Source organism: Rhea pennata, chromosome 19, assembly GCF_028389875.1.
Source record: "Rhea pennata isolate bPtePen1 chromosome 19, bPtePen1.pri, whole genome shotgun sequence".
Taxonomy (NCBI): Eukaryota; Metazoa; Chordata; class Aves; order Rheiformes; family Rheidae; genus Rhea; species Rhea pennata.
In genome coordinates, this window is record NC_084681.1 from 5,440,028 (window position 1) to 5,467,547 (window position 27,520).

The following is a 27,520-nucleotide window of genomic DNA, read 5'->3' on the forward strand; positions in this document are numbered from 1 at the left end:
GAACAAATGAGGGTGAAATTTGGAAGAAGGTTTCTAGCCATCAGAGGAGATCTTTTTTTTTCAGTTCAAGGAATGTGGGAAAGAGACTGAATTTCCTCTAAGACAGAGCTTAGTAAGTATATGTGAGGGATCATATGTCACTACTGCAGTCAGTAGTTCTAGAGATGCCTTCCCAATCTGTTTCTATTTCAAAGGAAATGTGCGGATTTTTGTCACCTTCAATTAATTTTAAAGGACTTCCTGTGCAGTTCCTTGAAAACAATCAGAATTCCGGCTTTGGACAAAAGATTTCAGATTTTAAATTACTTCTTGAACGTATTCAGAACTGAGTACTGACTGAAAAGCAAAGTTGAACAAATTAAAAAAAAAAAAAAAAAGCTAGCATCATTCTGCACTTCCCATTTTCAGCACTAAAATTAGTAAGTCATTGGAAACTGGAATTTGGAAAGAAAATCATGTCAATACATAATAAACTGCAGGGAGACAGTAATAAATCTTTCTTGTCTCATCTCTATAAACCATATGATGAAGCTCTGAGCACGGTTTGTACTCGGAGCTATTATGCCTCTTCCGCTTCTGAAACGTGAGACTTCTCCAACCGATGCAACGTGACTCCTGGGCCTGTTCGTGCCCCGAGTCTGCGGTGTTGCTCTGGAGTGGCTTGCCAGGGAAACGTGCAGCACGGCAGTTTGGGGGTTCTGCTCACTTTCTTCCTGAAGTTCTCTTCTAAATCCTCAGTGTTTTTGGTAGCTTCTTCCTTCAGTGCCATCCAAGAGGTCCTTTTATCCCCTGGTACGATGAAGGTTCAGCAGAAATATCCCAAAACTTTGTGACTCGGTACATCTAGTTCAGGACCCTAATATTCCTTTTCTTCACAACCTCCCAGTTTGGCTCCACGGGCAAGTCTGTGTCCTCAGTATGAACAACCTTTCTTCCCTGGCTCTTTGCCCCCAACAAATTGTTTCCAGGCTCTTGATGGACTGGTCACTTGGAGGGTCCCTGAGTGCTCCCCTATGGGGCTTGCCTATACACTCCCAGCATATCTTGCATGTGTATGCTTGCTTTTCTCCATGAAATGCCTCTGTTTGGATTGAACTTTCACTAGAGCAGGCCAGGAATTTTACAAAACTAGACTTTTATTGTGGGAGGTGCGGGGAGGAAGTTTCCCACTTGCTGAAACTGAGATTTTGTGCAGGAGTATGCTGTTCCCAACTAAACTTCCATTGTAATTCTTTTATCCAGGGTGGAATTTCTGGGAAAAATTAAGATGAAAGCTCAAGTGAGGCCAAATCTTAAGATATTTGACTTGAGTCCTAGTTGCATCCTTAAGGCACAACTGTGTCCACAGATCATCTGATCATCTTCCTCAAACTGTTCACAGCTGCTTTTTATTTATTTATTTATTTATTTATTTGGAGGCCCCTAGTTGTGATCAGGCTTCCCCCATTAGTTCTAAATTATCTTCATAATCAGCACTTAAACCTTATGGTTTCTAAAAGTCAGGATTAAAGATAGGGTGACCAAATGATGTGGAACAGACTGGTAGGAGCTAAATGATCTGCCCCTGGTCCCTGTTTGTGGAGCCTGGGGTGAAATTAAAGATTTATTTTTTTTCACTTTCTCCCCCAATAATCTATCTGTTCTCTATCTCCCAAATAACCCAGTTTCAGAAGATTTTGCTGTTTCTTACCACTGTGTACCAAATCTGAAACTGCTGATAAAATTGGATTTTTTTTCTGAACTTATTCTACCAGCATAGCTGTAATGTCACCTGAAGATTTGTGTTTAGTAATAATATCAGAAATGCGGAAACAATGATAAGTAAACAAGCTTAAACTGATTTCACCAGCCTCTGCTACAGAGAACTGCATGTAGAAGGCATTGCAAGCCACTAGAAAAGCTGAAGTTGTTAGAAGATACTTCGATGTGCCTTTATCATCAGATTTTCTCCCATGATATAACCTGATTTTACTGCAACTGCTTCTTTCTATAATCTCCTGTAACAGTCAAAATGGTAAGTTGCCCCACCTTGGAGACATTTACAGTTCCCAGTGTGTCGAGGGTGGGACAGATGCTGGTGCTCCCATCTTTCAGTTGATCTCCAAAATGCTGTTACTGGCCGTGGGGAAACTTTGTCCGGCGGTGATCCGCGCTAACAAACGTTCCTGGGAGCCCCTGGGCAGTGGGACGTGTAAGCAGAGCCTCCGAGACCGATTTTAATGAATTTGTGTAGCCAGTGTCCCTCCCTCTCTTGTTTTTTCCAAACGAGCTGCAGGAATAAACTGAAAAGCACTGTATATGTTATAAGCCCACAAGGAAATGAGCCAGAAAGTGATAGGGTGAGTCTGAGTTATTAAAGTTGGGTCATACCCTGAAGGAGATTACAGCAAGATGAGCCAACATAAATATAGGCTGTATTTCTGTCATAGGTCTTGTTGATACCCTGGGTGGCCTGCAGTCAATTAACAGGGCGAAAGGAGAAAAGTAGAGTACAGGATTATTGCAGTCTCCAGACCCAGCTGGTTGGGACCCAGTTCTCATTAACTGACTGATTTATACTCCTCCTGTGGACCGGAGTTTGATATTAGTGCGGTGTAAAGCTGGAGTAATGCCTCTACTGATGTGGTTTTTTGGAATCAAAGTCCCACTGATATCAGAGTTGGTCTCTCCTGCCTCTCTTCTCGTCGAACGTTCTCAACCCAATGGATACCAACCGGGGGTCTGCACGCCCCGGGCCTGCCTGATGAGGAAGCCCACGCTGTGTTAAACGCGAATCTTGCGCAGCCAGGCTGTTTTACAGGTTTTCTCCCTTAAGACCTTGATCCCTGGGTAACCTGGACGGGAAGGCACCCCGAGGCTTTGGAGGAGTCGAAGTGCTGGAAGGCATTGCCGCGCTGGCCGGGAGCACAGAGGGTGTTATCTCTTGAGCTGTAGAGCCAAACCCTGTTTCTCATTAAACTGGAAAACACAACTTCCAGCGCGTTCGCTCAAGGTTTGTTCCCAGCGTAACAAGAAACAGAGCGCCGGTTCAAGGATTAAACCATCAACCCAGAGAGTTAAATCCAACCCGGAGAGTTAAATCTTATGGTTATTTCAGGTATAACGTGCAGGTGTAATTCTGACTTAGGGCCAAAATAAGGGCTGGAACTAAGCTGCCCTGTCGAGAGCGACGGGCCCGGCCGGTGGCGCGGCAGCCTCGAGCAGCCCGCCGAGGGCAGAGCCCCGTCCCCCTCCCCGCGCGGCGGGTCAGGGCTGGCGCGGGGGACGGGGCGAGGGACGGGGCCGCTGCCCCGGCGGCTCCTGAGCTCCCCGTGGGCCTGCTCTTCGCTCTCTCCCTGCTCGCGCTGCACAAGCAAACAAACACCAGGGAAGGGAAAAGAAAAGCGCTCGGAAACGCTGCTTGTTTTGCTTTGCCTATCGCAAATCTAAACACAATATTTTCCCGTTCTTGGGCCCGTATCAATTTCTGGCAGTACAATCGGAGGCTGGAGCGCCTTGTCCGCGGGGCGCCCCGGGAAGCGGCGGCGCTGCTCGCCCGCTGCCGACATCCTCCCGCCGCCCAGGGCGTTTGCTGCGCGGTGCCGCGGGACACCCTGGCACCAGGGCTGCGCCGGGGGGAAGATCTGCCGCGCTGATAAGGATGGGAGCGGGTGTCCCTCCTCCTCCTCCTCCCCCCAGCAATCCCGGATTTCCCCGTTGATTGCTCGGCGGGCAGGAAGGCGCTTTCCCCTCGCGCGCCGGCCTGGGAAACGCTCGCGACCGCTGCGCTGCCTCGGGGCTGGGAGACGAGGGAAGCGCGCGGCGGAGCAGCCCTTCGCCCGCTTCGGCGGCGGCGGGTTTTCAACGCGAGCTGCTGCTTGCTTGCGGTCCGTGCGGCGCGTGCGCTGGGTAAGGCTGCGGGGCCGCGGCGCCCGTCGGCGGCCGGCAGCCCCCCGCTCCCCGAGGAACCGCCGCTCCGGCGGAGAAGAGCCACCTGGCTTTGCGCAGAGCGGACCCGCGGTAGCGCGCTCTGCCATTAAGGGTTTTCTTCCCCAAAGTCCAGTGTAAACAGCCTCTGCGCTAACGAGCACGTTCATAAATCAAGTGGAGCTTCAGCGAGCTCGCCGCGGAGGAGCTGGATAGGCTGCGTGTGCGAGAAACGTCCCCGCGACTCTTGAAACCCATCTCGGTGCCGCCGAGCGAAGCGCTGTCGTCTGGAGCGTGTCTGCCAGCTCAAGGCCGTGCTCGGGGCACGTGCGTCCCTCCCGCAGGGGCTGTTTCCAGCCTTTGCTCTGGCTCTGGAGAGGCTCTCGGAGACCTCCTCTGTTTCGCTCAAGCAGATAAGCGTCTTCTCAGTGCTGCCAAAGTTTGCTGGTACCGGGCTACAGTCTGCTTGCAAGTAGAGACACCCTCATGCTGTTTCCATAATCAGGGGGAAAAAACATTCAAGAACTTTTTACCTGCTGAGAACTTAATTTTGGCATGTTCTTGCTAATGACCTAGAGGTGGGAATCTGTTCTCTGTTACACGACATGAAGCTAGAAAGCACACCAAATCCTGCTTCCTGTTAAAAATCAGGTTACAAAAATCGGTAGAGTTACTCCAAATTTGCAGTGACACAGCTGAGAGCAGAATAAGAGCCAGCAGCTCTGCTGACAGCTGCCCGCTTGGTACAACCTGAGGTGGCCGATCGAGGCTGGACGTGAACAAGCAGCTCCCCCGCCTCGCTTGGTGGCCGTCCTCCACCCCGCCGGAGGCTGGGGCTGGCTCAGCCGCCACTGCTGCTTTTAACTTGTTTCATCTGTCCTGTTCAGTAGCAAGGAGCAAAGCTTCTGCTTAAATAGCAAGCTGAATTACTTTATATAGGGAATTCATCAAAAATGGGGTGATTCTGCTTACGCTAGCTCTTTCCAGCAGTCGGAGAAGGGACATGCTCATACCCGAGCTGGTCCTGGGAGGGATAACGCAGCCGATGGCTTTGGGCAGGGACTGGCACTGGGAGCAGATGAGACCCTTTGCCTGAGGGTCCCATAACTCACCCCTATGGAGCTGAAATGCGGGTCCCAGGGCAACCTGGGCTTGCCCCAGCCGAGGTCAGAGCGTGCTGTTCCCACCAGCTCTCCATAAACACAGGCTAACATTTCTCATGCCATTTTTTCCAGTGAAAAGTGCAGATCTGGTCACACCAGGATGTTTTCTGAGCCTAAGTTGTGTTTACTGAAGCTTTTGTTTAGATTTTTAGGGTTTTTTTTTGTTGTAAAAGTAACTTCAGTGTCTTCTTTGAGTCTTTTCAAAATGAAGGTGTTGCCTTATTTTGGGATGGAGGGTGGTGGAAACAGCAGCTTCAGCATTTCCTTCAATTGAGTATTAAAAAAAAAAAAAAAAAAAAGGCAAGTAAAGCCCTAAACCCACAAAATTGCAAAGGAAATACTTGGATTTGTCAAGGAAATTTTTCAGTTAGCCCAAAACAAAATTCCAGGATTGCTGCTCCCCTCACAAGTCTCGATGCTGTGGTCTCCGCTGACGCACGCGTTGGGACTCGAGGGGCTGTTGCCGTATTAATTCCTCGCTAGCCCGGCAGCTGTGCTCAGACTTCGCTCCAATGGCAGTTGAGTTGTTCGTTTGGATTTCCCTCCCTTCCCCGTCCTCTTCAGTCCTCTTCAGTCCTCAGCGTTGCTCGAGGAGAAAAGCCCGGGCAGGAGCAAGCAGGGCTCGTGCGCTCCCCCGGGGCTCGGGCGGGTTTTAAGGGCTCAGACGCGGGCACCGTGCGCGGGCCCGCTGCGCAGGGCTCGGCCTCCCGCTCTGAGTGAGGTTTGGGTTTCGAGCTCGTTTGGTCACCGAGGGGCCGCTTCGCTCGACGAGGCGTTTCGGGAGCAGCGCCAACCCCGAGGCTCCGCGTCCGGCGCGGGGAGGGCTGCGCACGCGGCAGTTCTGGTTTTGCCCGTAGCTGTCCGCGAGGGGAGATGGGGAGCCGGCCGCGGCAGGGCTGGACGCCTGGGTCCCGTTCCCAGCGTGGGGTGGGAGGTTGCCGACGTGGGAAGCGCTGGGATGGGTAGCGCGAGTCCCCCAGCAATGGCAGCGGAGACTCTCTGATCCAAGATGACTCCTGCTCTGAAAGACGGCTGGATAAAATGGGCTCAGCAAAACAGTCCTGTTCATGAGGTCTTCTCCAAAGGTGTATTGGGACCTCTTCCCTAGTTTAGGAAACTTATTTTGACTTTTCCCTTCCCTTTTCTTTGCCCTGGTGCTGGTGCTGCTGGTGGGCAGGGAGCTGAGGTGCCTTCTGGCCGCTCCAGCCCCGTGAAAGCAGAGCTGTGCTACAGCTGACTGGGCTTTTGCTACAACCGTGTGACTTGCCAGGGCTGCAAGGACACCCTGTGCCAACCCTGGTGAGCCCATGACTTGTACTGGAGACATCCGGCCCTGAGGCAGCTCGGGAAATGTTGCTAACGTCACAGGGCCCAGGGAAGGACTTCCACGAGCCACCCCGGCCAGTGCTGTGAATCGACGGCATCGCTGTGCCCCTCTCGAAATGCCCAAGACAGTTTTGGGTCTTCAGCAAGCTGAAGATCAGGTCTGGGAGAAAGTCCATCACCGCGGCTGGTGAGCTTGGCCCCAGGGGCCGTGATTTGTCCGGCTCTTCCTGCGCTGGCCCGCTCGAGCCGGCCCGTCGTTAAACCTGGTGGACCTCAGCTCATGCGAGTAGCTGGATGCTGCCTGCTGAGCAGCGCCAGGGTGGTGGGACAGGATTTGCAGTGTTAACAGTTATAAATCACGAGTGCCGAACTGAATCAATTCCCTAAAACTTTCCTTGGAGCCCTCCCGCTCCTCACTGGGGGAACCCCGCTGGTTCATGCCACGTGTGCGCAAATGTGTCAGCATGAATTGTGCAGGGCTGGGGGAGATTGGACTTGCTCAGCTGTCAAGCTTCATAAGAATTTGGATTATGCTTTCCAGGAAGAGAAAGGGAGGGGAAAAAATCAGTATTTGCTTCTGTTTGGCAAGCTGAAGAGGAGAAGGGGCATGTGGGCCAGCCCTGCAATCCTCTCCTCTCGTGCTGCGCCACCAGCAATCTTGCTTCCCCGGAAGTTTTAAAAGAAATAACTTATCTCAGCACTTCATTTGGCTGTGAGTGCCTTTGAAATAGGCTTATGAGCCTGGCTTTTAATGAGCTGAGAAAACTTGAGGTCTTCTGCACCCAGGCTTGACCAGAAATTTAGCGTTAAGTTTTGTGCAAGCAAATCAGAGATTTGAGCAAGAGAAGGGCTCAAATCCTCCTGAAGCTGCATGAAGAAGGTGTCCCAGTGGGCACTTTGGTGCAAGGAGCATGGGTGCAGCATAGGCACTGGGTCCCCTCCGCCCACCCCAGGCTCAGTATTGTAGACCCCTCATTTTGGAGCTTGGATTACAACCAGGGAGCTGCGAATGCTGAATCAACCAGCGAGGGACAGGAATGAGCCCGGCCCCTGAGTCACCGTGAATCACATCCGCTACATCCAGGGGTGCGTTGCTGTTCTTTGACGTGCACTTTCTGTATGATTCCTTGGAAACAACTTTCCCTAATTAAATTAAAAGAAAAGCATAATTGGGGCTTGGAGTCTTGATAGCAGGAAAAGCAACCTCAAACTATAAGCATTTAAACCGCTTTCTGGCAGGACACACTGAGCTCTGCTTCACGCAGCCAAGTGTTCCCACGTGGCGCAGAGCGTTTGCAAAGACGCGACGGACCTGCGTCGCAAAAATTGCCTTGATGTGTCTCTGAAATGGCGAGAGACAACCAGCGAAACCCCGCGTCTGCTCACGCAGCAGCTCTGCCACCTCCGGCAGGGCTGCGAGACCCCCTCCGGGGGGGCAGTGATACCTGCGGTCCTATCTGAGAGCCCTTGACAGCGTGCTGCAAAGCCCCAGCGACTTGGGTTGGCTTTTACAGAAACTTGCAGGCAAGTCGCTATGCTAATTGACCAATTCAGCAAAGCACTTAAGCACATACTTGAAGCTAAACAGCTTTTTAAGTGCCTTTATGAGCTGGAGCCAAGACCAGTGAATGCACCAGATCTCTCTTCCTTGGCCTAAAATCAGCAGTGACTTCGGCTTGGTCCAACGTAACGGCCATCTTCAAATCCCTTTTTTAACTTTTTCTCCTGAGTCAGAGAGCTGAGTTCAGCGCAGCTGAACATGCCGCTTTTGTTGTCTGCTCGCTCGCAGGAGCGCATCGTGCTGGGGACGCACCGTGTCCCTTGGCCACCCGTCCCCAAAGCGAGCGCTGCTGCTCTAAAACCCTCCCTGGACACTGTGCTTTAACCCCCACATCCTACCCGCTTTTGTCCGTGCTAGTAACCCACCCTTTCTTTTTTCCTAAATTCTTCTAATCCTTACAAAGCTCTTGTCTGAGAAGTTTAAACTGAAGCTGTAGGTCGTGAGTGTTCATGCACTGATGGATACAAGCAAGGGGGAGTTACACACCTCATCTGGACCAAGGGGTGATAAATGGATTTTCCTCTAGGATACTTTATTATCAATGATTAATTTCATTAGTAACTGCCTGCCCTTTTCTCTCAGCTCTGCAATTTTTGTTTGGGGTGGTGGTTTATTTTGCACGTGAGCTGCTAGGAGGCAGCAAAGGCTACAAACCCAGCTATAAATCCCAACTGTTAGAGGTCTGTGCCCGGCTGTGAAAACAGAAAAGAAAAAATTATTATGTTGTCTGTCTTGTTGGCTCAATTTTTCTTCACTTGACGCAATTTCCTCTTGTGTTCAGAGTCAAGCCGCAGAGGGAGACTGTTGCTGAAAGAGGAGCTTTAATTGAGACACCAATCTCATCTTGCCACTTTTGGCATTATAGGTTATTGACGTTAGTGTTTTTTAAACAAGGAAGAACATACATAAACTGGGAATGGAGATTTACTGGGACGCCTGCAGAAGACCCTTTTTAGGATATGTTTATTTGGGATATGTTGACAAAAGCCTTTTTTTTTTTTTTTTTTTTTTTTTGCCAGTATGGAGCCAAGACACCTCCCGGCAGTTGGGGGCAGATGGTTTTGCATCCCTGGAGTGGGAATGGCTGCTGGAAGTGGGTTTTGGGGAGCCACTCTGGGAAAACGCCGCTCCTGGAGTTAATTTGGCAAGCCCAGAGCCTTTCATCACTCATTGCGACAAACGAGCAAACAAACAAAACCAATCTAAAGAAAAGTGTTTGGTGAGGAAAGAGAAATGGAACAATTCATTGTCACTAAGTAAAGGGAAATAAAAACCAAGTGGGCTGCAGGGAGGTTTGATCCTCCTCAAGACCGCTGCGGGCTGCAGAGGGCCCCGCTGGCCTCCTGTGGCCTCTGTCCCCCTGCCTACTTTCCTAGCGCTGCCATCAGTCCTGCTGGTCCTGCAGAGCCCTGATGGACGTGGTGGCCACACGTGTGACCAGGTGACCTGCGAGCCGGAGGCCTTCACCCACTCCATGTCCAAGTGCATGCGGTGGATGCTGTTCTCCTAGAGCAGGGAGCATCTTTTCCCTGCTTTAGTTCAATCCGCTTGCCTGTGTTTGCAGAATGAGTGTCAAACTGGAAAGCGAGCAGGTCTTGAGCTGCCTCCTGACAGCTACCCATCACCTGTTCAGAGACCAATGCAAACTGGCCACACAATGACTTGTTTTTATATATACGCATGGAATTACTAAGAAAAAAATAATTTTATTTATTAATCAGTTCCAAGCATTGCTATTGTCTAATCTAATAGAAAGTGCCAGCATTGCAAGTTTAGTCTTTCCTGGGCTAGGAGGAATGAATGTATTACGCAGAATTTCATGTGTTTCTTCTCTCAATTTGTGGTTGTTGAGTTCAGCAGTTTTTCTGTGTTTTAAGGAATGATTCACTTATTTTTGCTCAGGGCTAGTTCAGTTTCAGCTAGCAGCAGGCCAAGAAGGATATGGGTTTGGTTTTGTAAAACCTCATCAGTGACTTTCAATTTGCTAATCCAAACCCAGAACTAAAGGGTGGCTTCCATCCAGCTTCTAATTTATCTAAAATCAAATGATCTCAAACCAAAGCAGAGGGCTGGGAACATGGTTCTGATTTTAACCCTCTCTTGCTCTATCTTCTCTTTTCAGAAAGGGTGAGCAAGAGTTTTTCTAAATGACTTCTGAATGCTAGAAAGCTTTTGATGGCTTCTAGTTAAAGCACTGCCATTACCAAAGTTTTGTCAGACCCCTCCGTTGCTGCTTCGCACCGCGCAGGAGCCGAGGGCGATGCTCTTCCCCAGCATCAGAGTTCAGGCGAATCCACTCCTACACCGCAGTTTCCCAGCTCAGAAGCAGAGGGATGGGGCTGTTACCGTGTCTTTAAATTTCTCCTGGGAGGTGAGGCTGTTTTTTTAATAATGATTTCAAGCTGGTTGGTTTTTTGTTGTTGTTGTTTTCCGTGTTTTTTTTTTTTTTTTGGTAAAACTCAGCTATAAACTGCTTTGGAGGTAAAAATGCTAGAAGTGAGTCTCTGAGTAGGGCAAGTTTGTGTCTGGAGCAGCAAGGGTGAAGTCTGAGGTTTATGGTAGTTGCTTGCTTATGTGCCAGGAGGAAGACCAGCCTGCATTTTATTATACAAACATCCCGTAGAAGTCCCAGCTGTGGGTCCTCTCCCAAGCCCAGCCCTGTCCCAGGATGTCACTGAGCAAAGGACATCATCCTGGTTCACGGCTGGGAAGTAAAGCTTCGGAGCAGGAATAGTTTGCCCAAGGAGACATAGCAGAGCCAAACGTTGAATTTGGGTTTTCTGGCTCTTGGTCTGCTCCCTCAGATGCAAGATAACCTTTCACCGCTGGTGATGGGGAAATAGGAAAGAGCTGTGTTTTCCCTGTGTAGCGGCATGGGAAAACTTTACGCTCCCGCACAGGCAGATGGTGCACGATATGAGCCGTTTTGGCCCCATTCTGGCTGTGACTCCAGCGGACGCTCTCCTGGTTTTATGGGGAGCAGGGCCTTCTGCACAGCCGGCACCGTGGTGGGGAGCGAGTCGAACAGCAGAGTTCGTGTCGGAGGATCTGATTTCCACTCCAGCAGAGATCTCTGAGAGCCTCCAAAACACAGAGCTTCACTGTCTGCAGCGGAGTATGGATTGAACATCTGGTAAAGGTTAGGGTCAAACATATAAATGGGGGAAGCACAGCACATTTCATTAAAATGCTCAATCTGTGACGTCAATTGAACTGATCAAGCCCTTCTGTGTTGTAGTCAGGGAACCATTAACTTTATCCAGTGGAGAGTGTTTATATGGAAAATATGAAGCCAGGAAGTTTCTCCTGATTATGATATTAAGGCTATCAAAGTAGCTGGTTCTCTCTCTCTCTCTCTCTCTTTTTTTTTTTTTTTTTTTTCCTTTTTACTTTGTATTGCTTTTCTGTCCAATTACCAGAACACCAGCCTCCTTACTGGGCTCCAGCTGTGCTGTTTGCCCTGTCTCAGCCGGTCTCGCTGCCACTGCTGCCTTTTCCTTCTCTTTCACGCAGATGCTGCAGAAGCCCCTGCCTCCAGACTCAGTGCTCATGTTTTGCCTGGAGCATCCTACAACACGTGCACGTGTTGGCCACAGTCCAAAATACACTTGGAAGAATTAAGATTAGGTTTAGGAGCGCAATAAAATATAGCTTCCATGGGAACAAAATTTCTGCTCTTGTAGTTGTTTAAAAATTAAGACAGTATGGATAAAACCACATAAAATATTAGGGGATCAGTTGTGACACCCCCAGTGCCCACAGAGCACTGAGATTTGCAAATCTTTTGCGTAAGACTTTCAAGGCTTTACATTTTTCTCCAGTAATTCTGATTCCTTCAAAGCCTGCTCTGCTCCTGCCAGGAAGGCAGCGATCTTGATTTCTGTGCTGCAGAAGAAAATGCTGCCATTGAATGACTTGATTATAGTGTCTGGCTCCTGGAAACCTGACTGGTGGTAAAATTGAAAGCATTCATTATGGGAAATTCCCCTCCTCACCATCTCCAACTCATTACTCAGTGCCAAAGCACAGCTCTTCCATGGAGGCGGCTGTCTCACCTAGGCAATGCGGCTGTATTTCGTGTGTGGTTGTCCCCATTTGAGCTGCTTCAGCTAGGGCAGACAGTACCTCCTGGAGGCTGGACACTAACTAGGAGGCTGAAGTGTCTGGCTTTTGGAGGTGGTGAGCTATGGGTCTCCTGCGCTTGGACCATGTGCCACAGGTTCTCTGCTGCCACAGGACCAGTTGCCTCAGCTTGCTCAGGGCAATGGGGCTGGCGAACACCGGGTGAGATACCTCCTCCCTGCCTGGCTCCAAGATCATTGGCTGGATGTTTGGTCCGGTGGGCTTCAATTTGCTCAGAGTAGTAGGTTGGGACCTTCACCTCCAAGGGTAAAATTAGACCAGCCACTTTTGGTGCATTTCAGGAGACCTATGAGTGTTCTGCAGCTCTCTGGGGTAACACTACCCCGTTTAAGATCCTAAGACATATTCCAGGAAAAACAGAATTATGAGAGGTGTCTCCTTCCCTTTTGCTCCCCTGGGTATTTGGCGACCAAGAAGAAGATGAGGAAGAGAGACAGGGCTGTGAATGGGACCAGGTGGTCTTTTCCCTTCTCCCTCTGTTATTCAGGAGACTCAGCAGCTTTTTGTACCTCACTGCCAGTCTTGGGTTTCACTCTTGCAACAACTGAGGACTAAGATCTCATATGAAGTTCGTGGCTCTGATGGGTGCTGAGCTTCTACGTCCTGGATCCATATATCTGAGTATCGCTCTCCTTTCAACCAGTCCCTTATTATGTTCTTGGTTTTCCTGCTATCTACCAAGAAGTTTTGGTCCTTTATCTTAAATCCTGTGTATGTATTTCTGTTGCTGATTCTCCTGAACTAGTCTTTTCCCTTTATCTTAAAGAGATAGTCAAATACGCACCCTCCTCCTTCCCCCACAACACACACGCCTTGACAGTGCTAGTCACGGGCCAGGTCAGTCTTGGCTTTCTTGGTAAAAGGCCTCCAGAACAACTTCTTCCTTCATTGTAAAGGGGGCTCTGTGTAGGGTTGTTTTCTTTCCTTAACTTGAAAGAGCTTTTGTTTTACTTCTGAGCAAGCCCTTTGCTTTCAGTGACCTGATCTCAGGCAGACAAAGCAGCTGGGAAAACAAGAGAGCTGTAAAGCAGCAGTTCACTAAAGACTGGTCCAGCGGAAACCATGAGAAAAATGGGTTTCTTGCCATGCAACTGGGTGGTCCACATGGACCCTGGGTGTCACAGTGTGGGTCTTGTGAAACTTAAAACACACCTCTGAGCACAAGTATCCCCCGTTAGGCTTAGGTATCTCATTTATCTCCTGCTATGGCCCAAGACTTTTCCTAAAGCTATATGCTGCTTCTTTAAAACTTTGTCTCTAGTGAAGCTGCAGGACTGATTACAGTGGGATGGCTGCTGTTTGCCACCTGATCCATGGAGTATCTGAGGAGATTTTGTCCAGGGATCTGAAAAAAAGCCTTTCAGCCTGGCTTCATGAGTCCGGAGCGCTACGAGCCCCTGCCTTCCCACCTCAAGCCTGTGCTCAGAGTGGATTCTTGGGTAATGCTGGGGGGGGATGAAAAGCTCTAAAGCAAAATGGCTGTACCTTGAAAAGGGTTCATCCTCTATGTTTTTTCCAAGTGAATGTGACCTTCAAATCTACTGTAACCCTTCTTTTGGTCATAGAAGCCTTCCTTGTTTGCTTCTTGTAGGCATGGGCAGGCAGTCTTCTAGGAGGCTGGGAAAACAACTGAAAGCACAGGCTATTTTTTAATTACGCTGTTGGAGTAGCCATGCAGCAGGCCATAGCTACCTTTGGGTACCTGTGCCGGGCTGGTCTGCAGAGTCACGCAGCTGTGGATGTAAAACCCTCTGTGAAGGTTTTGGGTGAGTAGAGAGACATCATTGCAGTTAGCTTCTCCCTGCCAGCAAGAAAGAGGAGAGAAGAACAGGGGAAATGTCTCCTTTTCCAGACAACAGTTACACAGTTTCTGAATGGAAACTTTCAAAACACTCGAGCTTGGATTTGTGTGTGTGTGTGTGTGTGTGTGTGATGAGGGTTTCGGGAGCAGCAGCATTGAGTTAGCAGCAAGCAAGGCCTTATGAAGCGAACCAGTGTGGACAGCTAAGCCACAGGCCTATAAACACACACTCGTGCCCATGAGCCATTCACTTTAGCGCTAAAGTACTGCTGGTGTCTAAAATGGGACATTGTGTGCAATTGCTTCGTGACTTGGGAGGCACCACTGGGGTTGGAAGGTGCTGGCGTGGGTCGTTCCCTGCCTGTCTGCATCCCCTAAAACGGAGGCGAGGGGAGATGGGCAACTGCTCTCCCCTCATCCGTTTGATAAGACAGGCATGAACTTATTTTCAAATACATGAGAAGCTCTTAAGGTCGTGATCCAGGACGGGTCAGCCAATGTGCTGTTGAAAAAACATTACCGTATTCAAAGTGAAATCATGTTTTCTCCTTTGAATCACAGCAATCAACTGAAGTACTTCCAGACCAGAGCCAACTGTTTGAAATAGGATATTTGATTTGTTTTGTGTCGTTTAGCACTAGGTCTCCATGATGTCTAAGTGGAAAAAAAGTGGAAAAAAAAAAAAATAGAGGCCAATTCTTTCAGAGTCGAAAGGATTTGCCAAGCATGAGAATATGCTTTTGCTCTCTAATTAAATCATCTGCCAGAATAAGAATGAAAACAACACTTGACTGCATTTAGTTTACAAAAGTACTACCCAAACCTGGACAACATCAACTGTGGGGTTCAGACTTTTCATTACTGGGAGCAGGTCAGACATCACTGACCAGATTTAGCCCTTACATAACCCAAGTGCAGTCAGTCAAGTGACACCAGAGAGGAGGCTGGCATGTACCAGGCTCATAAAATTTTCCTTTGGTTTGGTTACGTCTCTGCTTGAGAGTACGAGTCCTGCACAAAATGGGTTCATGTGGGCAATGGCTGCAGGGCTACTGGAATGTATCACTGACTTATGGTCAGAGATGGCATGTATCTAAGAGTTTGACTACAGCATCTCCATCCCATGGAATTATCAATTATCTGGGGGATAGTTGCGAGTAAGATCTATTAAACATTACAGAAAAGACAGGTTTGTCATATTAAATTGAAAATAGATGTCCTTATGCAGTGTGGCACTTGGCCCAAGACCGTAAATTGTTGTAGCTAAATAAGTACCTTGAATAACGAATAATGGAGTAAATTTTTTCACAGGATGACCTATCTCTGTCACAAATGGTGGATTTAATGCCTGTAGGATTTAAAGCTTAAGCTCTCAAAATTTCTTCTTTGGCCACTTTTGCTGCATTAAGGGTTCTGCTCATCAAGAGAAGTTGCTGAACAATTGGCTCAGGTTAAACCTTTTCTCAAAATAGCATGTGCCAGTTTTGCTTCTGGAATGTCTCTACTGAATGGCCCAACACACAATTAAGTGCTAGTGCTACTGGCTAGATAATTACTTTACAGCAAAAAGTGAAGTAATTTTATTCACATGTGCATGAAGTTGGCCATCTGCTTGATGATCTGGCAAACTGGAACCTAAACAGTCACTTGGAGATATGAAAAGCGATAGCGTTTCTTTATGAGACTTTTTACAGCAATAAAGTAGAAGTAAACGTCAGTTAAAACTGGAGTGTGCCTCTGGTTGGAACCATAGCAGACAAAGGGCCTTAGAAACAAATATTTACCCATCTGCATAACTTTAGTCCTATGAAATCACCCCTCTGGATTTAACGTATTGACTTCTGTGCTAATGGAGCCATCTGGCTATGTTTCTGTGAAGCTGAAATTTCTTTTGATCTCTGCATTTCAACCTCAATTCCAGATTGGAGTTGATCTCAGTTGCAGCATCTGCATACTATCAACCTATGAAAGTGTTAATATTATCATTTTTCAGGAAAAGCAACCCAAAATATCAGTGCAGAACACAGCCAGAACTAAGGCCATCGAACTAATTTTTCAACAAGAATGTGCAAACCTACGAACGATGCAGGATTTCAAAACGGGGCCATCCTTTGGCAGAAGTTCACAGAAACCGAGGTCTGCGAAGCATCCCGAGGCTTTCAGCCAACCGAACTGAACTCAGCCGTTCTGAGCAAAGCTCAGGGCAAAAATGTTCTCATTTAATTTTCTGCCTGCGAATATTTTCATGGTCTCCTTCACACAACCTCAACTTTCCCTTCAGCTCAGAGATTTCAGGTCAGTTGAAGGCCACATCTGACTTGAGTTCAGCCGAGCTTTTTCTAAGAGAGCTTGATACGGATCGACAGGAACAGACTGGAACCAGAAGGTTATGAATTAACAGAAACAAGAGCGCCCACGAATGACATCAAAACCTATCTGAAGCTAAGCCCACAGTGATATACAAAATGCTGAAAGAGAGATAGGAGCCGCAGAGGAAGCCAGAGGGAACAATGCAACCGTGATAAGATAGCGGCTGGCAGAGAACAATGCAGAAAAGACGGAGGCCGAATTCGCAGCGCGGCGCAGAGCCCGGAGCCAAGAAGGAAATAAGAGGAGCACAGCGGGACTGACCGGAGCGTTACAGAGGGGTCTGACCAAGAGGACAGCAGTCTGAGTAAACGTCAGGAACGGGGCTGAAACAAGGCGTTCGGAGGCTTAAACCTCCCGCCGGCACGGGGCTTGGTTCCCCTCCTGGCAGAGAGGGAAAAACTCCTGTGCAAGGTTGTTGGCTCCCCTCCGGAGTCCTATTTTTGTCCTGGGGAATACAAAATAAAAAGGTGGATAGGGAAGAAGCAGAGAGGGAAGAAAAAACCCATCATGGTGATAAACAGGATTGGAGTGGGTGAGGCAGAGGAACGTGTTTCAGTTTGGACTGACACAATCGGTTATTTATCGTTGCTTGTATCCCACTATCTTACATCTCGAAAGGAAAGCCAAGACTTTGTCCCCACGAGCTGGTTCTCTGCGCCCAAGGAGCAGCGGGCAGCAAGAGGGCCTGCGTGCCGCGGGAGCACGTCCGCGGGCCGCGATGACGCCGGGCTGACCCCGGCCGGGGCGGACGCCGGGCTGGCTGTGGGAAACGGAGCCGGGGCGGTTCTGCTGGCGACGTGCTGCTCTTACGTCTCACTTTTCTCCACGGCTGACAGAAATGAGCGTTCCCATGAGGGAGGCGACAGCGCAGATTAAGGTTGACCGTAGTGGGAATGGCAGTGTTCGAGGAGCCCACCTCTATTTAAGCAAGCATGCAAGCACATGCGTAGCTGTAGGTGCCTAGTAAGTCCTGTAGACTTCAGGGAGGATTAGGCATAAGCCTCTTATGTTCTGCTTAATTAAACTCATGCTTAAAAACATTGCCAGCTTGGAATCAGGGACAGCAAAGCCAATCTTGCTCCACTTTTCCTATTTATTCCCAGAGGTTTGTTGGCAAGATCATACTCTGTGTACTTTTTACAAAATAAATCTAGGACGTAATTATTTGAATAGAGCACTATATGTGATAAAAATCTGTTTACACCACAACGTCTCCAGCCAAATGATTGACGTATACATTTCTGCCCTTCCATTGATGTAACTTCTCAATTTCCTGTTGATGTCTAAGCTTGATTTATTTTTCCATTTATTTGGATTTTACAAAGAGCACTAAAGAGCTTGGCACTTGGGTCTTTTTTTGTCAGTTCAACCCTCTTAGTCCTTGATCACTTCATTGTTTCTGCAAACAATGAAAAAGAGAGATGGAAAGAACAGCTGTGAACAGCTGGGCTTGTTTGCCAGGTGTTGGACTGGTATTAAAGTAGCCTCTTTAGAGCAAGGCCTCTATTCTCTGAAAAAGCCTAAACGAGCTAAACCCAGGCAGACTTCACTCAATTTGTTGCCTTCAAACACATGATGTGATACAGCTTTGCCTAGATCCTAGTAAGGAGCCTGAAACAAAACAAAACAAGCAAACCCCCTAATCTAGGAAACCTCGGGGCTTTTCCCTCTCGGGTTGCACCCAGCTGCATCAGTGGGGAGCTCCGCAAGGTCTTGTCGGGCAGATTTGGCCAAGTTTTTGGCAAATAACTTATTCTTCTTCTCATCCTCCAGCTCATCTCTGCCTTCATCCTACAGGGCGCTCAGGAGCTCGAGCTGGGAACAGCTGGTTTTACAGAGCAGCTTCACGGGGCTACTCAGGACTGGGAGAACCGCCGTCGTGTTTTATCGTCTGCGAGGCTCCCCTGGGCAAAGAGCCTCTGCTTCCTCTCTGCTCATAAAAGTCCTCTGGCTCCTAGAAAATGAGCTACGTGTTCCCACTTGTCCCAAGGTAGCACAGTCTTGAAAGCAAATCAAGAAAAAAAAAACACAGATTGGATTCAGAAGCAAAACTGATTTATTGCCCGCAGACACCGTAACATGATCGGAGCAGTGTTCACCCAGGCACCAGGAATAGTGATGTATTCCTTACACATCCCACCCCGTGGAGGTTTATTCAAGGAAAACAGAAAGAGGGGTGAATACCCATATGTCATCCCGAGGAAAGACATACGGATTTTGTGGCGAATGGCCCAGGGGAACCGTTCAAGACCGTCAGCTCTGCTCTTGCTAGCGTGCCATAGCCTGCCTCAGTCAAAACGAGCCAGATTAGCAAAATCCTGATTTGCTGGGAAGAAAAAAAGGAAGGAGCATTTCCTTGAATCTTTGTAATTAGTAAAGCAAGAAGCTACAACTCTCCATCTGTGATTTCTCAGATTCTGTGCTTTACAGCTATTTTGGTAACGGTATTTCTGGCAGCCAGAACTCTAAATATGTGCCTAAATCCATCTCAATTCAGAAAAGCGCGTAAGCATGTACCTCTGCTGCAGTCCAACAAGGGAGGTGAATCCTTAAGGACTTGGCTGAAGGAGGCCCAAAGAACGCTAGAAGCGATGGGGAAGGTTATGTGCCATAATTTCTAATTTGGCAGTGAACTCGAAACGGAATAAGCAAGGGGAGAGTCGCTGAACCTGATGCGGCTGAGCCTGTGTGACGCCGGTTTTACCCCCGCGCTGGTTGATTAGCTCTTGCGTAAGAGCTGGTACAGGACAGAGGACAAACCGAGGAAGCAGCCTGGCTCCAGCAGCACTGAAACACAATTCCCGGCTCTGCACTGCCACACGCTCCTCCGTGGCCCCCTCCCAGGGAACTGCGCTCGACCCTCAGCATTTCAGTTTTCTTCCTCCAGTTTTCAAGGCGTCTCAGCGTTAGTAAAGGCAAAACATCCACGCCGGCGCAGGCAGCCGAGGACGAGGGGATTGACTAGGTGTCTTGCAGCACGTCAAGCGAGATTCGTCACAGCCGAGGAAATTCCGTAGGCTTGCTGGAGTCCTGCTTGCAGTGTCGCAGACCACGTTTCTTTTAGCTGGCTGTATGTCAAAACCCTCATGCACCACCTTGGCTTTTGTTGGAAAATTACCTAGAGATGAGAAATAAGCACGTAACATTTCCTCAGGTGGGAATCCTCTCCAGAAGCTGGTCCTACTGAGCAGTGCTGACTGATATGCACCCTACTCTCTGCTGATATCAGGCCAGTAAAGTTAATAAAATTATAGAGATTTATTTCGGATAAAAATTTGGGCCACTGTGCTAAAATCAAACCCTGAGTTTTACCTTTCACATTAAAATAGGTTTTATTTATCTTACTGCTCAAGAAAAGAATCAATTAAGTTTTGAACTCTTTTATAGGAATATTTAGTGTTATTTGAACAACATCTGCCTGAAGATGATGGAATGGAGACACATTCAGCAGTGCTGGCTGGCCACCCCTTCTGCGGCCCCACTGGTTGGCATCCAGCTCTCCAACCGCTCAGGCCCTTTGCCATGCATAATCCTGGACTTGTGCATATTTCTCTATAAGAAAATTATTTTCTTTTTGCTTGCAAAATCCATAACGAAAGCAGAAATGTCACAGTAGACAACTGGATCTTGCTGGGTTCTCATTCACGTGGCACCACATAGAGCCAGACCTTCTCCCACACAGGGTGCAATCGCAGGGAAGCGTCCTGCTCCCACCATACGTGGGGCCCTGGGCCCTGTGGCGAGGAAATGCCATCAGAGAAGTAGCTGATGGGCATATGCTGCCTAACAGCAGCTGGTGGGGTTTTGCTGAGGCCTGAATCCTCTTCAGCTGAGAACTCGCTTGGAAGTTGATTAGCAGATAAATGACGTTGGATTTGACTCAGTGTGTCCATGTGGTGGTGCCTGGGGGGGTTGTAGGTGCAATGTGGTCTTCTGGGTTACGCACCCATACACCAAGGGAGCTGGTGCTTTGGGGCACGCGAGCCAAGTACAGCTTTGAACAGTGCTTGATAGGGTAAGGCTTAAATCTGTGTTTTGGGCTTCTGATTTTTTTTTTCAACAAGATTCAATGTGTGCTTAATCTTCACTATTTCTTTCAGCTCTGTAGGACTCCTGATAGCCTTAAATGTAGACACATGCCCAGCTAATATTTGTAGTTCCAGGGTCCCTGGAGGAAGCCACAAAACAAATTACAGATGATGTTTAAGTAGATTAATTCTGCATTGAAGTGAGTGTTTGGTGGTTTTCCTTTTCTTTTTGAGTCTTCTTTATGAAGAGGAGCATTTTAATAGCTGTTTTCTAGTGCTGTGCAGATCAAATAGATTAAGAAGAGCACCTCTAGAGCAGGAAACACTTTAACCACTGTTCTTAAACACTTCCTGAGAAAAAGTGTAGTATAAGCCATGAACAGTAACACTGGGAAATCACTTCTCCCTTCAGGTGCTGGCAAAGGAATGACCCCCCTCACCCAAAAGCGTTTGGAAAGCGGAGGTCTCCTCGCTAACCCGCGGGGATGCGCTGGGCGTCTTGGGGACCCGACGCTGATCTTCCAATGCCATCTGCCGGGCCCGCGGCGGCAGGCGCTGGTGCTCGTTGGGCTGATGCTGAGCCGCTTGCGCGCCGTCTCCTTGGGATTTTAGACGCTTGCATAAGGAAAGCAATAGCACCTACGTGTGGCCAGTGCGTATTAGGCATGTTCGATGCTGTGGCAATAATCCGGAGCTGGAAGAAATCTGTAGGTAAATGGGGGCATAAAGCCCTTATACCTTGTGCAACTCCCTGCAATTTGTTGTAGGCATCTGTACGTTTGGGGTACGCTCGCTGGAGGCACGCAGTGCTGTTGCGTTGCTCCCTTGTGCTGCTCGGCTTGACGTCTGCCCCTTGTGCCCTGTAATTTCTTACGGCACTGGCTAGTCCCGTCGACCATTAAAATCCTACAGGCAATACAGAAATAAGCAGGCAACGGGGGCTTCCTTGCAGGAGAGGCTGCAGCCCAAGCTGGTTATACCTGGTGGAGGCTGAGACCTCTTCCACGTGGTGGCTTTTTAGGGTCCCAAGTAGCTGTTTGTACCGTGCGTTTGCAGCACCCAGCAGGAACCGGCCGAGGCTTGGCGGCAGCATCGTCGGCGCCCGCCGGCCGGGCACGCGACAGCCCCCTGCCACGGGGTTTGCTCGGGCAGCCGAGCCCGGGACTGCGCTCGCGGGCCACGCAGCGCGGTCCCCGGCTGCAGCCGTGCCCACCGCCCGCTGTCCCACGGTCTTGCCGGTTCTCTAGGTCCTGTCTCATTTTGCCACCGTTGCTGTGGGGAAATGGACGGAGTCGAGCAGACCCCGCTGACCTGACGCATCTGCACCTGCTTTGCGGGCTGCCGAGGTGCCGCAGGGGAGGGTACTGCCCTGGGGCGGGCCCGGCCTTCCCGATACCTCGTCTCGGTCCCTTCCGTCCTTCCGTTTTGAACTGCATCGCAGCCACCCGCATCTCCCTCTGCTTGCGCTTTGGACCGGGATTGAGCCGATTTATCTAACAGAAGCTATTTTTGGCAGCGACGTGGCAGTTAAGCCACTCAAGCCTCTTGGCTCACTCGCTGGGTCGGCAGCTCTGCGGCCGCGTCCCGGGCAGCGGCCGGCGCTGCTGTGCCTCGGACCCACCGGCAAACCCCTCCCGTGACCGTCTCTGACCCGTCTGAGCACAGAGGAGCTGCCATGGCCTAGGGTTTGAACCGGTCAAGTTGAACGAGCGGTGATCTACTGCCCTCCTAGGTTAGAGGAGCCAGGTACGGTCGTGTCTTGCAGATGGGTTTTCCTCAGCCCCTCTGCGCCGAGTGCCTTAGCTCTCCGCGAAGCACGCGGGCCGTCCGTAACCCCTTCCCTCCAGGGCCTCTCGCCGAGAGCAGTTGTGCTCTGATCATCGAGAGCAGTCTCTTGTCACTTTTCTTTTTCAAAGGGGGAAGTTTAACCCCAAAACTTTGACTCTGCTGTGAAGTCCATCATTGTACAATGAGTTTTAGTGAAAAACTATAAAAAAGGATCTAACTTTCTGTTACGTCCATCTCATTCCTTCGTATGCTATCCCAGTCAAAATAGGTGCTTGCTTCCAGGCAGACAGCACCTCTTCTTTCGTCTCTATAAACCAAACGAAGCTTGATCCTCTCCTCAGTGTCCATCTCAAGTTGCCTCAGCAGCAGCTGGTGGCCCTCAGGTCTCCCGAGTCCCAGCCGGGAACGCTGTTCCTCCCACAAGGCTTGCTTTTTCTAATCAAACCTTAAATAAGGGAGCAGTGGCCTCCAATTAATACCCTTTTTGAGGATATTTTCTCAACGGGAAGCTGCTGGCTCTGTGCTCTGATGTGCCGCCAGTCACCGGGCTGGTCTGGCCACTGGAGCAACTAAAAGCAGGGATGAATTTTGAGACCTCTGAGGAGAACAGGTCTTGCGGACACTCGATCTCGTCTGCCGCCGCTAGAGCGAGCCTAAGCGAGTGCCGAGCAGCGTTTCTTCGCAGCCGGCCTCTCAGGTGCCGCCTAAGGAAGCGTAAAGCAGAACTGACTTGGGCTTTCCAAACCCCTCCAAAGCTCCTGCAACCCTCGTTTGCTCGGAGGAAACCCGCGGCCGCTCGCTGCAGAGCTAGACTAGCCTAAATGCAGACCCAGGCTGGGACTGGGAGACTTTTCCAACAAAAAAGCACGTGTACGAAGAGGTGGTGAAGGCTGGCGCAGGCTGGCAGCGAGGCTGCGGGGTGGGATGGACGGGAGGAAGCGGTGGCCAAGGTGGGAGGGGGCTCCGGGGCTCGGACCCGGGGAACGTTACCAGCCCGCTGCAGTGGGACTGGGAACTCGTGCCGAGGGGGGTTCCCGCGGCGGCGCGGCACGGCCGGCTCCCGCGCTGCGGCCGCAGACCTTGGCGGTCCTCGGGCAGGAAGGGCGAGCGGGGGGCGTCTTCGGGCCGCTCCGCGTGCGCGTCGGAGGAGGAAAGCGGGTACAAACGCGAGGCGGGCTCCCCTCGCGGTCCTTCGCTTTAGATGCACTGACAGGCTGCTGGTCGAGATGCCCATTTAAATTAAACAGTTAAAGTGTCGGTACTTCCCTGCTGCTGTGCTAAGCAGAAACACGAAACCAAGCTATCAGTGTGGAGGACTTCCGAGGTGACAACTTCTGTTTTGCAAAACTTGCTGATAAACAAAAAAAGGTAAAAATCCCACAAACTTTCTGTTGTGAGTGCAGGGCTGTTTTCAGATCCTAGGTTATCATTTGAAAACTACTCTAAATGGCTTAAACTATTCAAAATCCCCTAAGCGTAATTGGAAATACAAGTGTCCTACCATAGATTTCTCCAAATATGTGCAATCGATTGAATTCATGATTTTGGTACTGATTTTTGCATAGCAAAGTCTGGAGGCAAGTTATCTGTAAATCCTATTGCCTTTCAAACGCACGTGTTGCTTCCGAGTTGATTTAGAGGTGTTTTCTTTTAAAAGATGTTAGAGTTGCCCGGCTGGCGCTGCAATCGGACCCCAGCGGGGTGGGGAGCAGCGCTCACGGCGCAGCCTTGCACGGGCGCCCACGAGCCATGAGCGGCCCCCCGGCCGGGCTGCGCCCTCCGGCACGCGGGAGACCCGGCCGGGACGGAGCGGCCCGCAGGCACCCGGCTCCCTCGGCTCTGCCGTTTGCACGAGCGCCCGCTGGGCAGCCTGTGACGCGTCCTGCTTGCGTCGCTACAGCGTGGGCAAAAAATAGCTTTTAATCCACTTTAAAGCACCTTTTGCAGCACTGGGGCAGCGCAAGGAGACCGTAGCCAAAACGAGAACCAGGCTTGCTACACCCTGAGAAAACGTGCCTTGCAAACCGCCTTCTCCCTGACTCATCTCCGAGCTCGTTTACTGCTTACACTGCTGATAGTCTGCTCCCTGCGGGCCCAGTGACTCGGTTTGGAGCCCCAAACCCCTCGTGGAAGGTGAAAAGGCAAAACGTCCTTCGAGGAGAGCCGCCGTTCGGGACCCGCTGGTCGGGGAACCGGGGTCCCGGAGCGCGGTGTAGCTGCCAGGGCAGCGTTCAAATTTAGCTTCTGCCGCGGTAGGCAACGTGGCATTGGAGGAAGGAGCTTAAGTTATTAAACTGAGCTGCTTTAGTCATCCAGTTCGGGGAAATCCATTGCTACAGGAGAGCGGAGGATTAATGTATTTTTACCGCAAAGCCAATACATCTATTCCGACCGGTTAGCAGCTGCTCACTTGCGCGTATGAAACTTCGTTCTGCGGGTTCGCGGGTGGTGGTATGGGATCGGATGGAGTTTTATTTGGAGATTGACCCCGTTACCCTGAACCTCATCATTCTGGTGGCGAGTTACGTCATTTTGCTGCTGGTTTTCCTCATCTCCTGCGTGCTCTACGACTGCAGGGGGAAGGATCCCAGCAAGGAGTACGCTCCCGAGGTCCCCACGGCCACGCAGCCTCCCATCCGGCTGGTGGTGATGCAGCAGGGCGCCCCCGGCACCCGCTGGGCCAAGGGGCTCGTCTCCGCCTGCGGAAACCCCTCCGAGCTGCCGGGGAAAAGGACTACGGCCGTGTAAGGGGGTCCCGGCCGCTATGCTCGCTCCCGGCCGGCGGGAGGATAACGCGCTCGCCCGGTAAGCCGCTGCGCCGGTCCGTCCGACGCGGGGCCGGCGGCCGCTTCGCGCCCGGCGCTCTCCCACGCTCGCCGGGGCGCGCGGTCCCGCGAGGCCTTCTCTCCCTCCCGCGGGAAAAGCCGTGCGTCGGGGGTCCAAAAGGCTGCGCGGTCGCTGGCCTGAACCAGGTGCCGCCTACGAGGGCGAGACACGTTCGCGCTCTCTTCATCTGCCGGCGTGCACAAGAAGACGCAGGCAGAACGCGTCCTGGGCTTGCGCTGCTTTCCGAGCTCGCCGGGGAGAGCGGAGGCGCTGGGCCCGGGCGGCCCGCGGGGTGCGGAGCCGCCTCTCCTGGCAAGGCGGCCAAACCGGGGGCAGGGGAGCTCCCGAGGGCCGGGGCCGCACCAAGGAAGCTGCCGAGAAGTCGGAAGCCGGTGACGTGTCCCTCCGTCGGAGATCCTGGAACAGCTATATCGAATGTCTTGTTTGCGTTCGTTTAGCACTGAAAAAGTGTGATTAATTAACAGCAAGTTCTCGCTGCTTTTGGTGAGACTTGACAGTGCTTCAGCTGCCAATGTGCTGTGGCCGCTGTCACCCCTGCAGGCCAGTATCTCTCTCCTCGTGCTCTCCAGCCTGCCTTATCTCTAGCTTGTACGCTCTTCAAAGCTTTCTGCCGTATGTTCATGCATCGCCCGGTGTGCTGGGGCGTCCTCAGCGATAAGGGCTCCTTGGTGTTAGGGAGCAGAAATAATAAGCACCTTTGCTGACAAGAGCTTGGGGGGGTGACTAAAAAGAGATCAAAAATATCACAAAATATCAAGGCAGCTAATTTCTGCCTTGATGCTGAGATATTGTATAAAATGCCACGGTGCCAGCATAAAAACTCTGTAGCTCTTCTGTGAAGGTCACACAAGTAATTAATGGTACTTTGGCACATCCACGATGTCCTTGCCACCTTGTTTATTCATTTAAGTAATTACGTGCTCAGAGGTGGAGATTTGCAAGCCTATGTTAACAAATATTTGCAGATAGCAGAAATCCTCCCGGTGCCTAGTTTCCTCTAGTTGCCAACCTTGCGGGTACGTCAACTGCTGCAGAAACTAAAAACTAGTAACAACTGCTTCTCTTAGAGCTTGGTCCGCGCTGTTGAGCAGTATTGAGTGCGGGCGCGTGGGCGTCCCCAGGCTCGCGCGGCGGCTCGTGACGCTCTGCGCGATCTAACTTGCGCTGATTAAAGTTTGTATCCGTATCCCTAAAGTTCGTAGCCGCGCGGTACAAGAAGCGCGTGGAGAGCGGACGCTGCTGACGGCCCTTCCCAGCGGAGCCGTGCCGGGCGTCCGGAGAGGCTGCCGCTTCCCTGCCGCCCCTCCTCAGCAGGAAGACAGCAACGTCGCTCCTCGCCCCAAAACACCCCCCCCGGTGCAAAACCACGTCGCAGACGTCTCCGGCTACCCTGACGTCGCGCGCAGGCGGCTCTTCGGGCACGCCTGCCGCGTCTGGCCTTCCCGTCCCCGCGGTGGGCTCGCGCCTTGCCGCGTTGTAACTGTGCCCGTGCAGACGGGCTCTGCCTACGGGATTACATGGAGTGCTTTAAGGCCTGGATGTCTAGCACAGAAATACTGTTCCGAAGTAACTGTCGTTAGCGAACGAATAAGATGTTGGTAAAAATTACGTTGCTTAAGGAATCAGGATGAGCTGGAGAGGCCAGGCTGGAGGGGCGAGTTTCGGGAACCGTGCTGTGCCGCAGTCCAGGCGCTCGCCGCGGGCCCATCGCACGTCTCCTCGTGTCTCTTATCCGTGCCAATTTTCCCTGCCCTCTGCACTGAGGTTTCTCTCCCTATTTGTGCGGTCGTAACAGAGCTTGTACTCAAATGGCACGCGGGGGCTACACCAGAGCTTCTCCCCGTGAACCAGCTCAGCAGGTTCCAACAAGACAAGGCAAAACTCGCTCCGACGGCAGCCAAATGCCGAAGCGAGCGGAGCAGAGGAGCCACCGTGAATCTGTGGAAGCCGTGGACCTGACGAGCCCCTAAAGCCCTCGTTTTCCATGAGCCGTGCTCGTTCCTCACGGGGCTCTGCCGAGCTGCAGCTCTGTGCTTTGAAGGGACCTGGCTGGTGGTGGGAGGATTTATTGCTCTTCTGGAGGAGGCAGGAATTCAGCCTATGCTGGCTCTTTTTCAGTTGGCTTTAGTGCCCTTTTAAAGCTATATATTACTGATTTCTGTAAAGCCTTTATTAAAGGCTTTCCACAGGAAAAAAACAATTAAGAAACAACAGACCTCTAGATTTCTCTAACATTAATTCAAATCAAATGTATCATTAAATTCACTATTTAAAGAAAGTACAACTTTAGTGTGAGCCCATTCCGCTGTAAATACACTGTCTAAGCCTCCAGCTTTTTAAAAATCCCTAATAAGCCACTACATCTGAACAGGGGATTAGTCCAGACGGACTAACCCATATTCGCAGAGGAGCACGCCGCGCCAGGCAGTGAGCCTTTTGAGCCTGGAAAGGGATAAATCGTCTCTCTCTCCCGTTTTATTAGCGCGTTGCCCTGACGGCGCGAATGCTCGTGCGGCAGCACGGCAGCGGCGCGTCCCAGGCGAGCCCCTTGGCTGCGAGAGGAGGTTAAAAGCTTCCTTAGCTTGTG

The 27,520-nt window shown here is 50.7% G+C and overlaps 2 protein-coding genes across 2 annotated transcripts in view; both read left to right on the forward strand.

The window, feature by feature from the left end:
* Positions 1-10,289: 10,289 nt before the first annotated feature.
* MMD (monocyte to macrophage differentiation associated) overlaps positions 10,290-27,520 on the forward strand; it is a 55,748-nt gene continuing 38,517 nt past the window's right edge. The window contains exon 1 of the mRNA XM_062591796.1: positions 10,290-10,327. The gene's annotated coding sequence lies outside the window, so the exon portion shown is untranslated. The remainder of the gene's footprint in view (positions 10,328-27,520) is intronic.
* SMIM36 (small integral membrane protein 36) lies at positions 24,550-24,834 on the forward strand. Its single transcript, XM_062592102.1, has one exon. It carries the CDS (start codon positions 24,550-24,552, stop codon positions 24,832-24,834), a length of 285 nt encoding a protein of 94 aa, XP_062448086.1.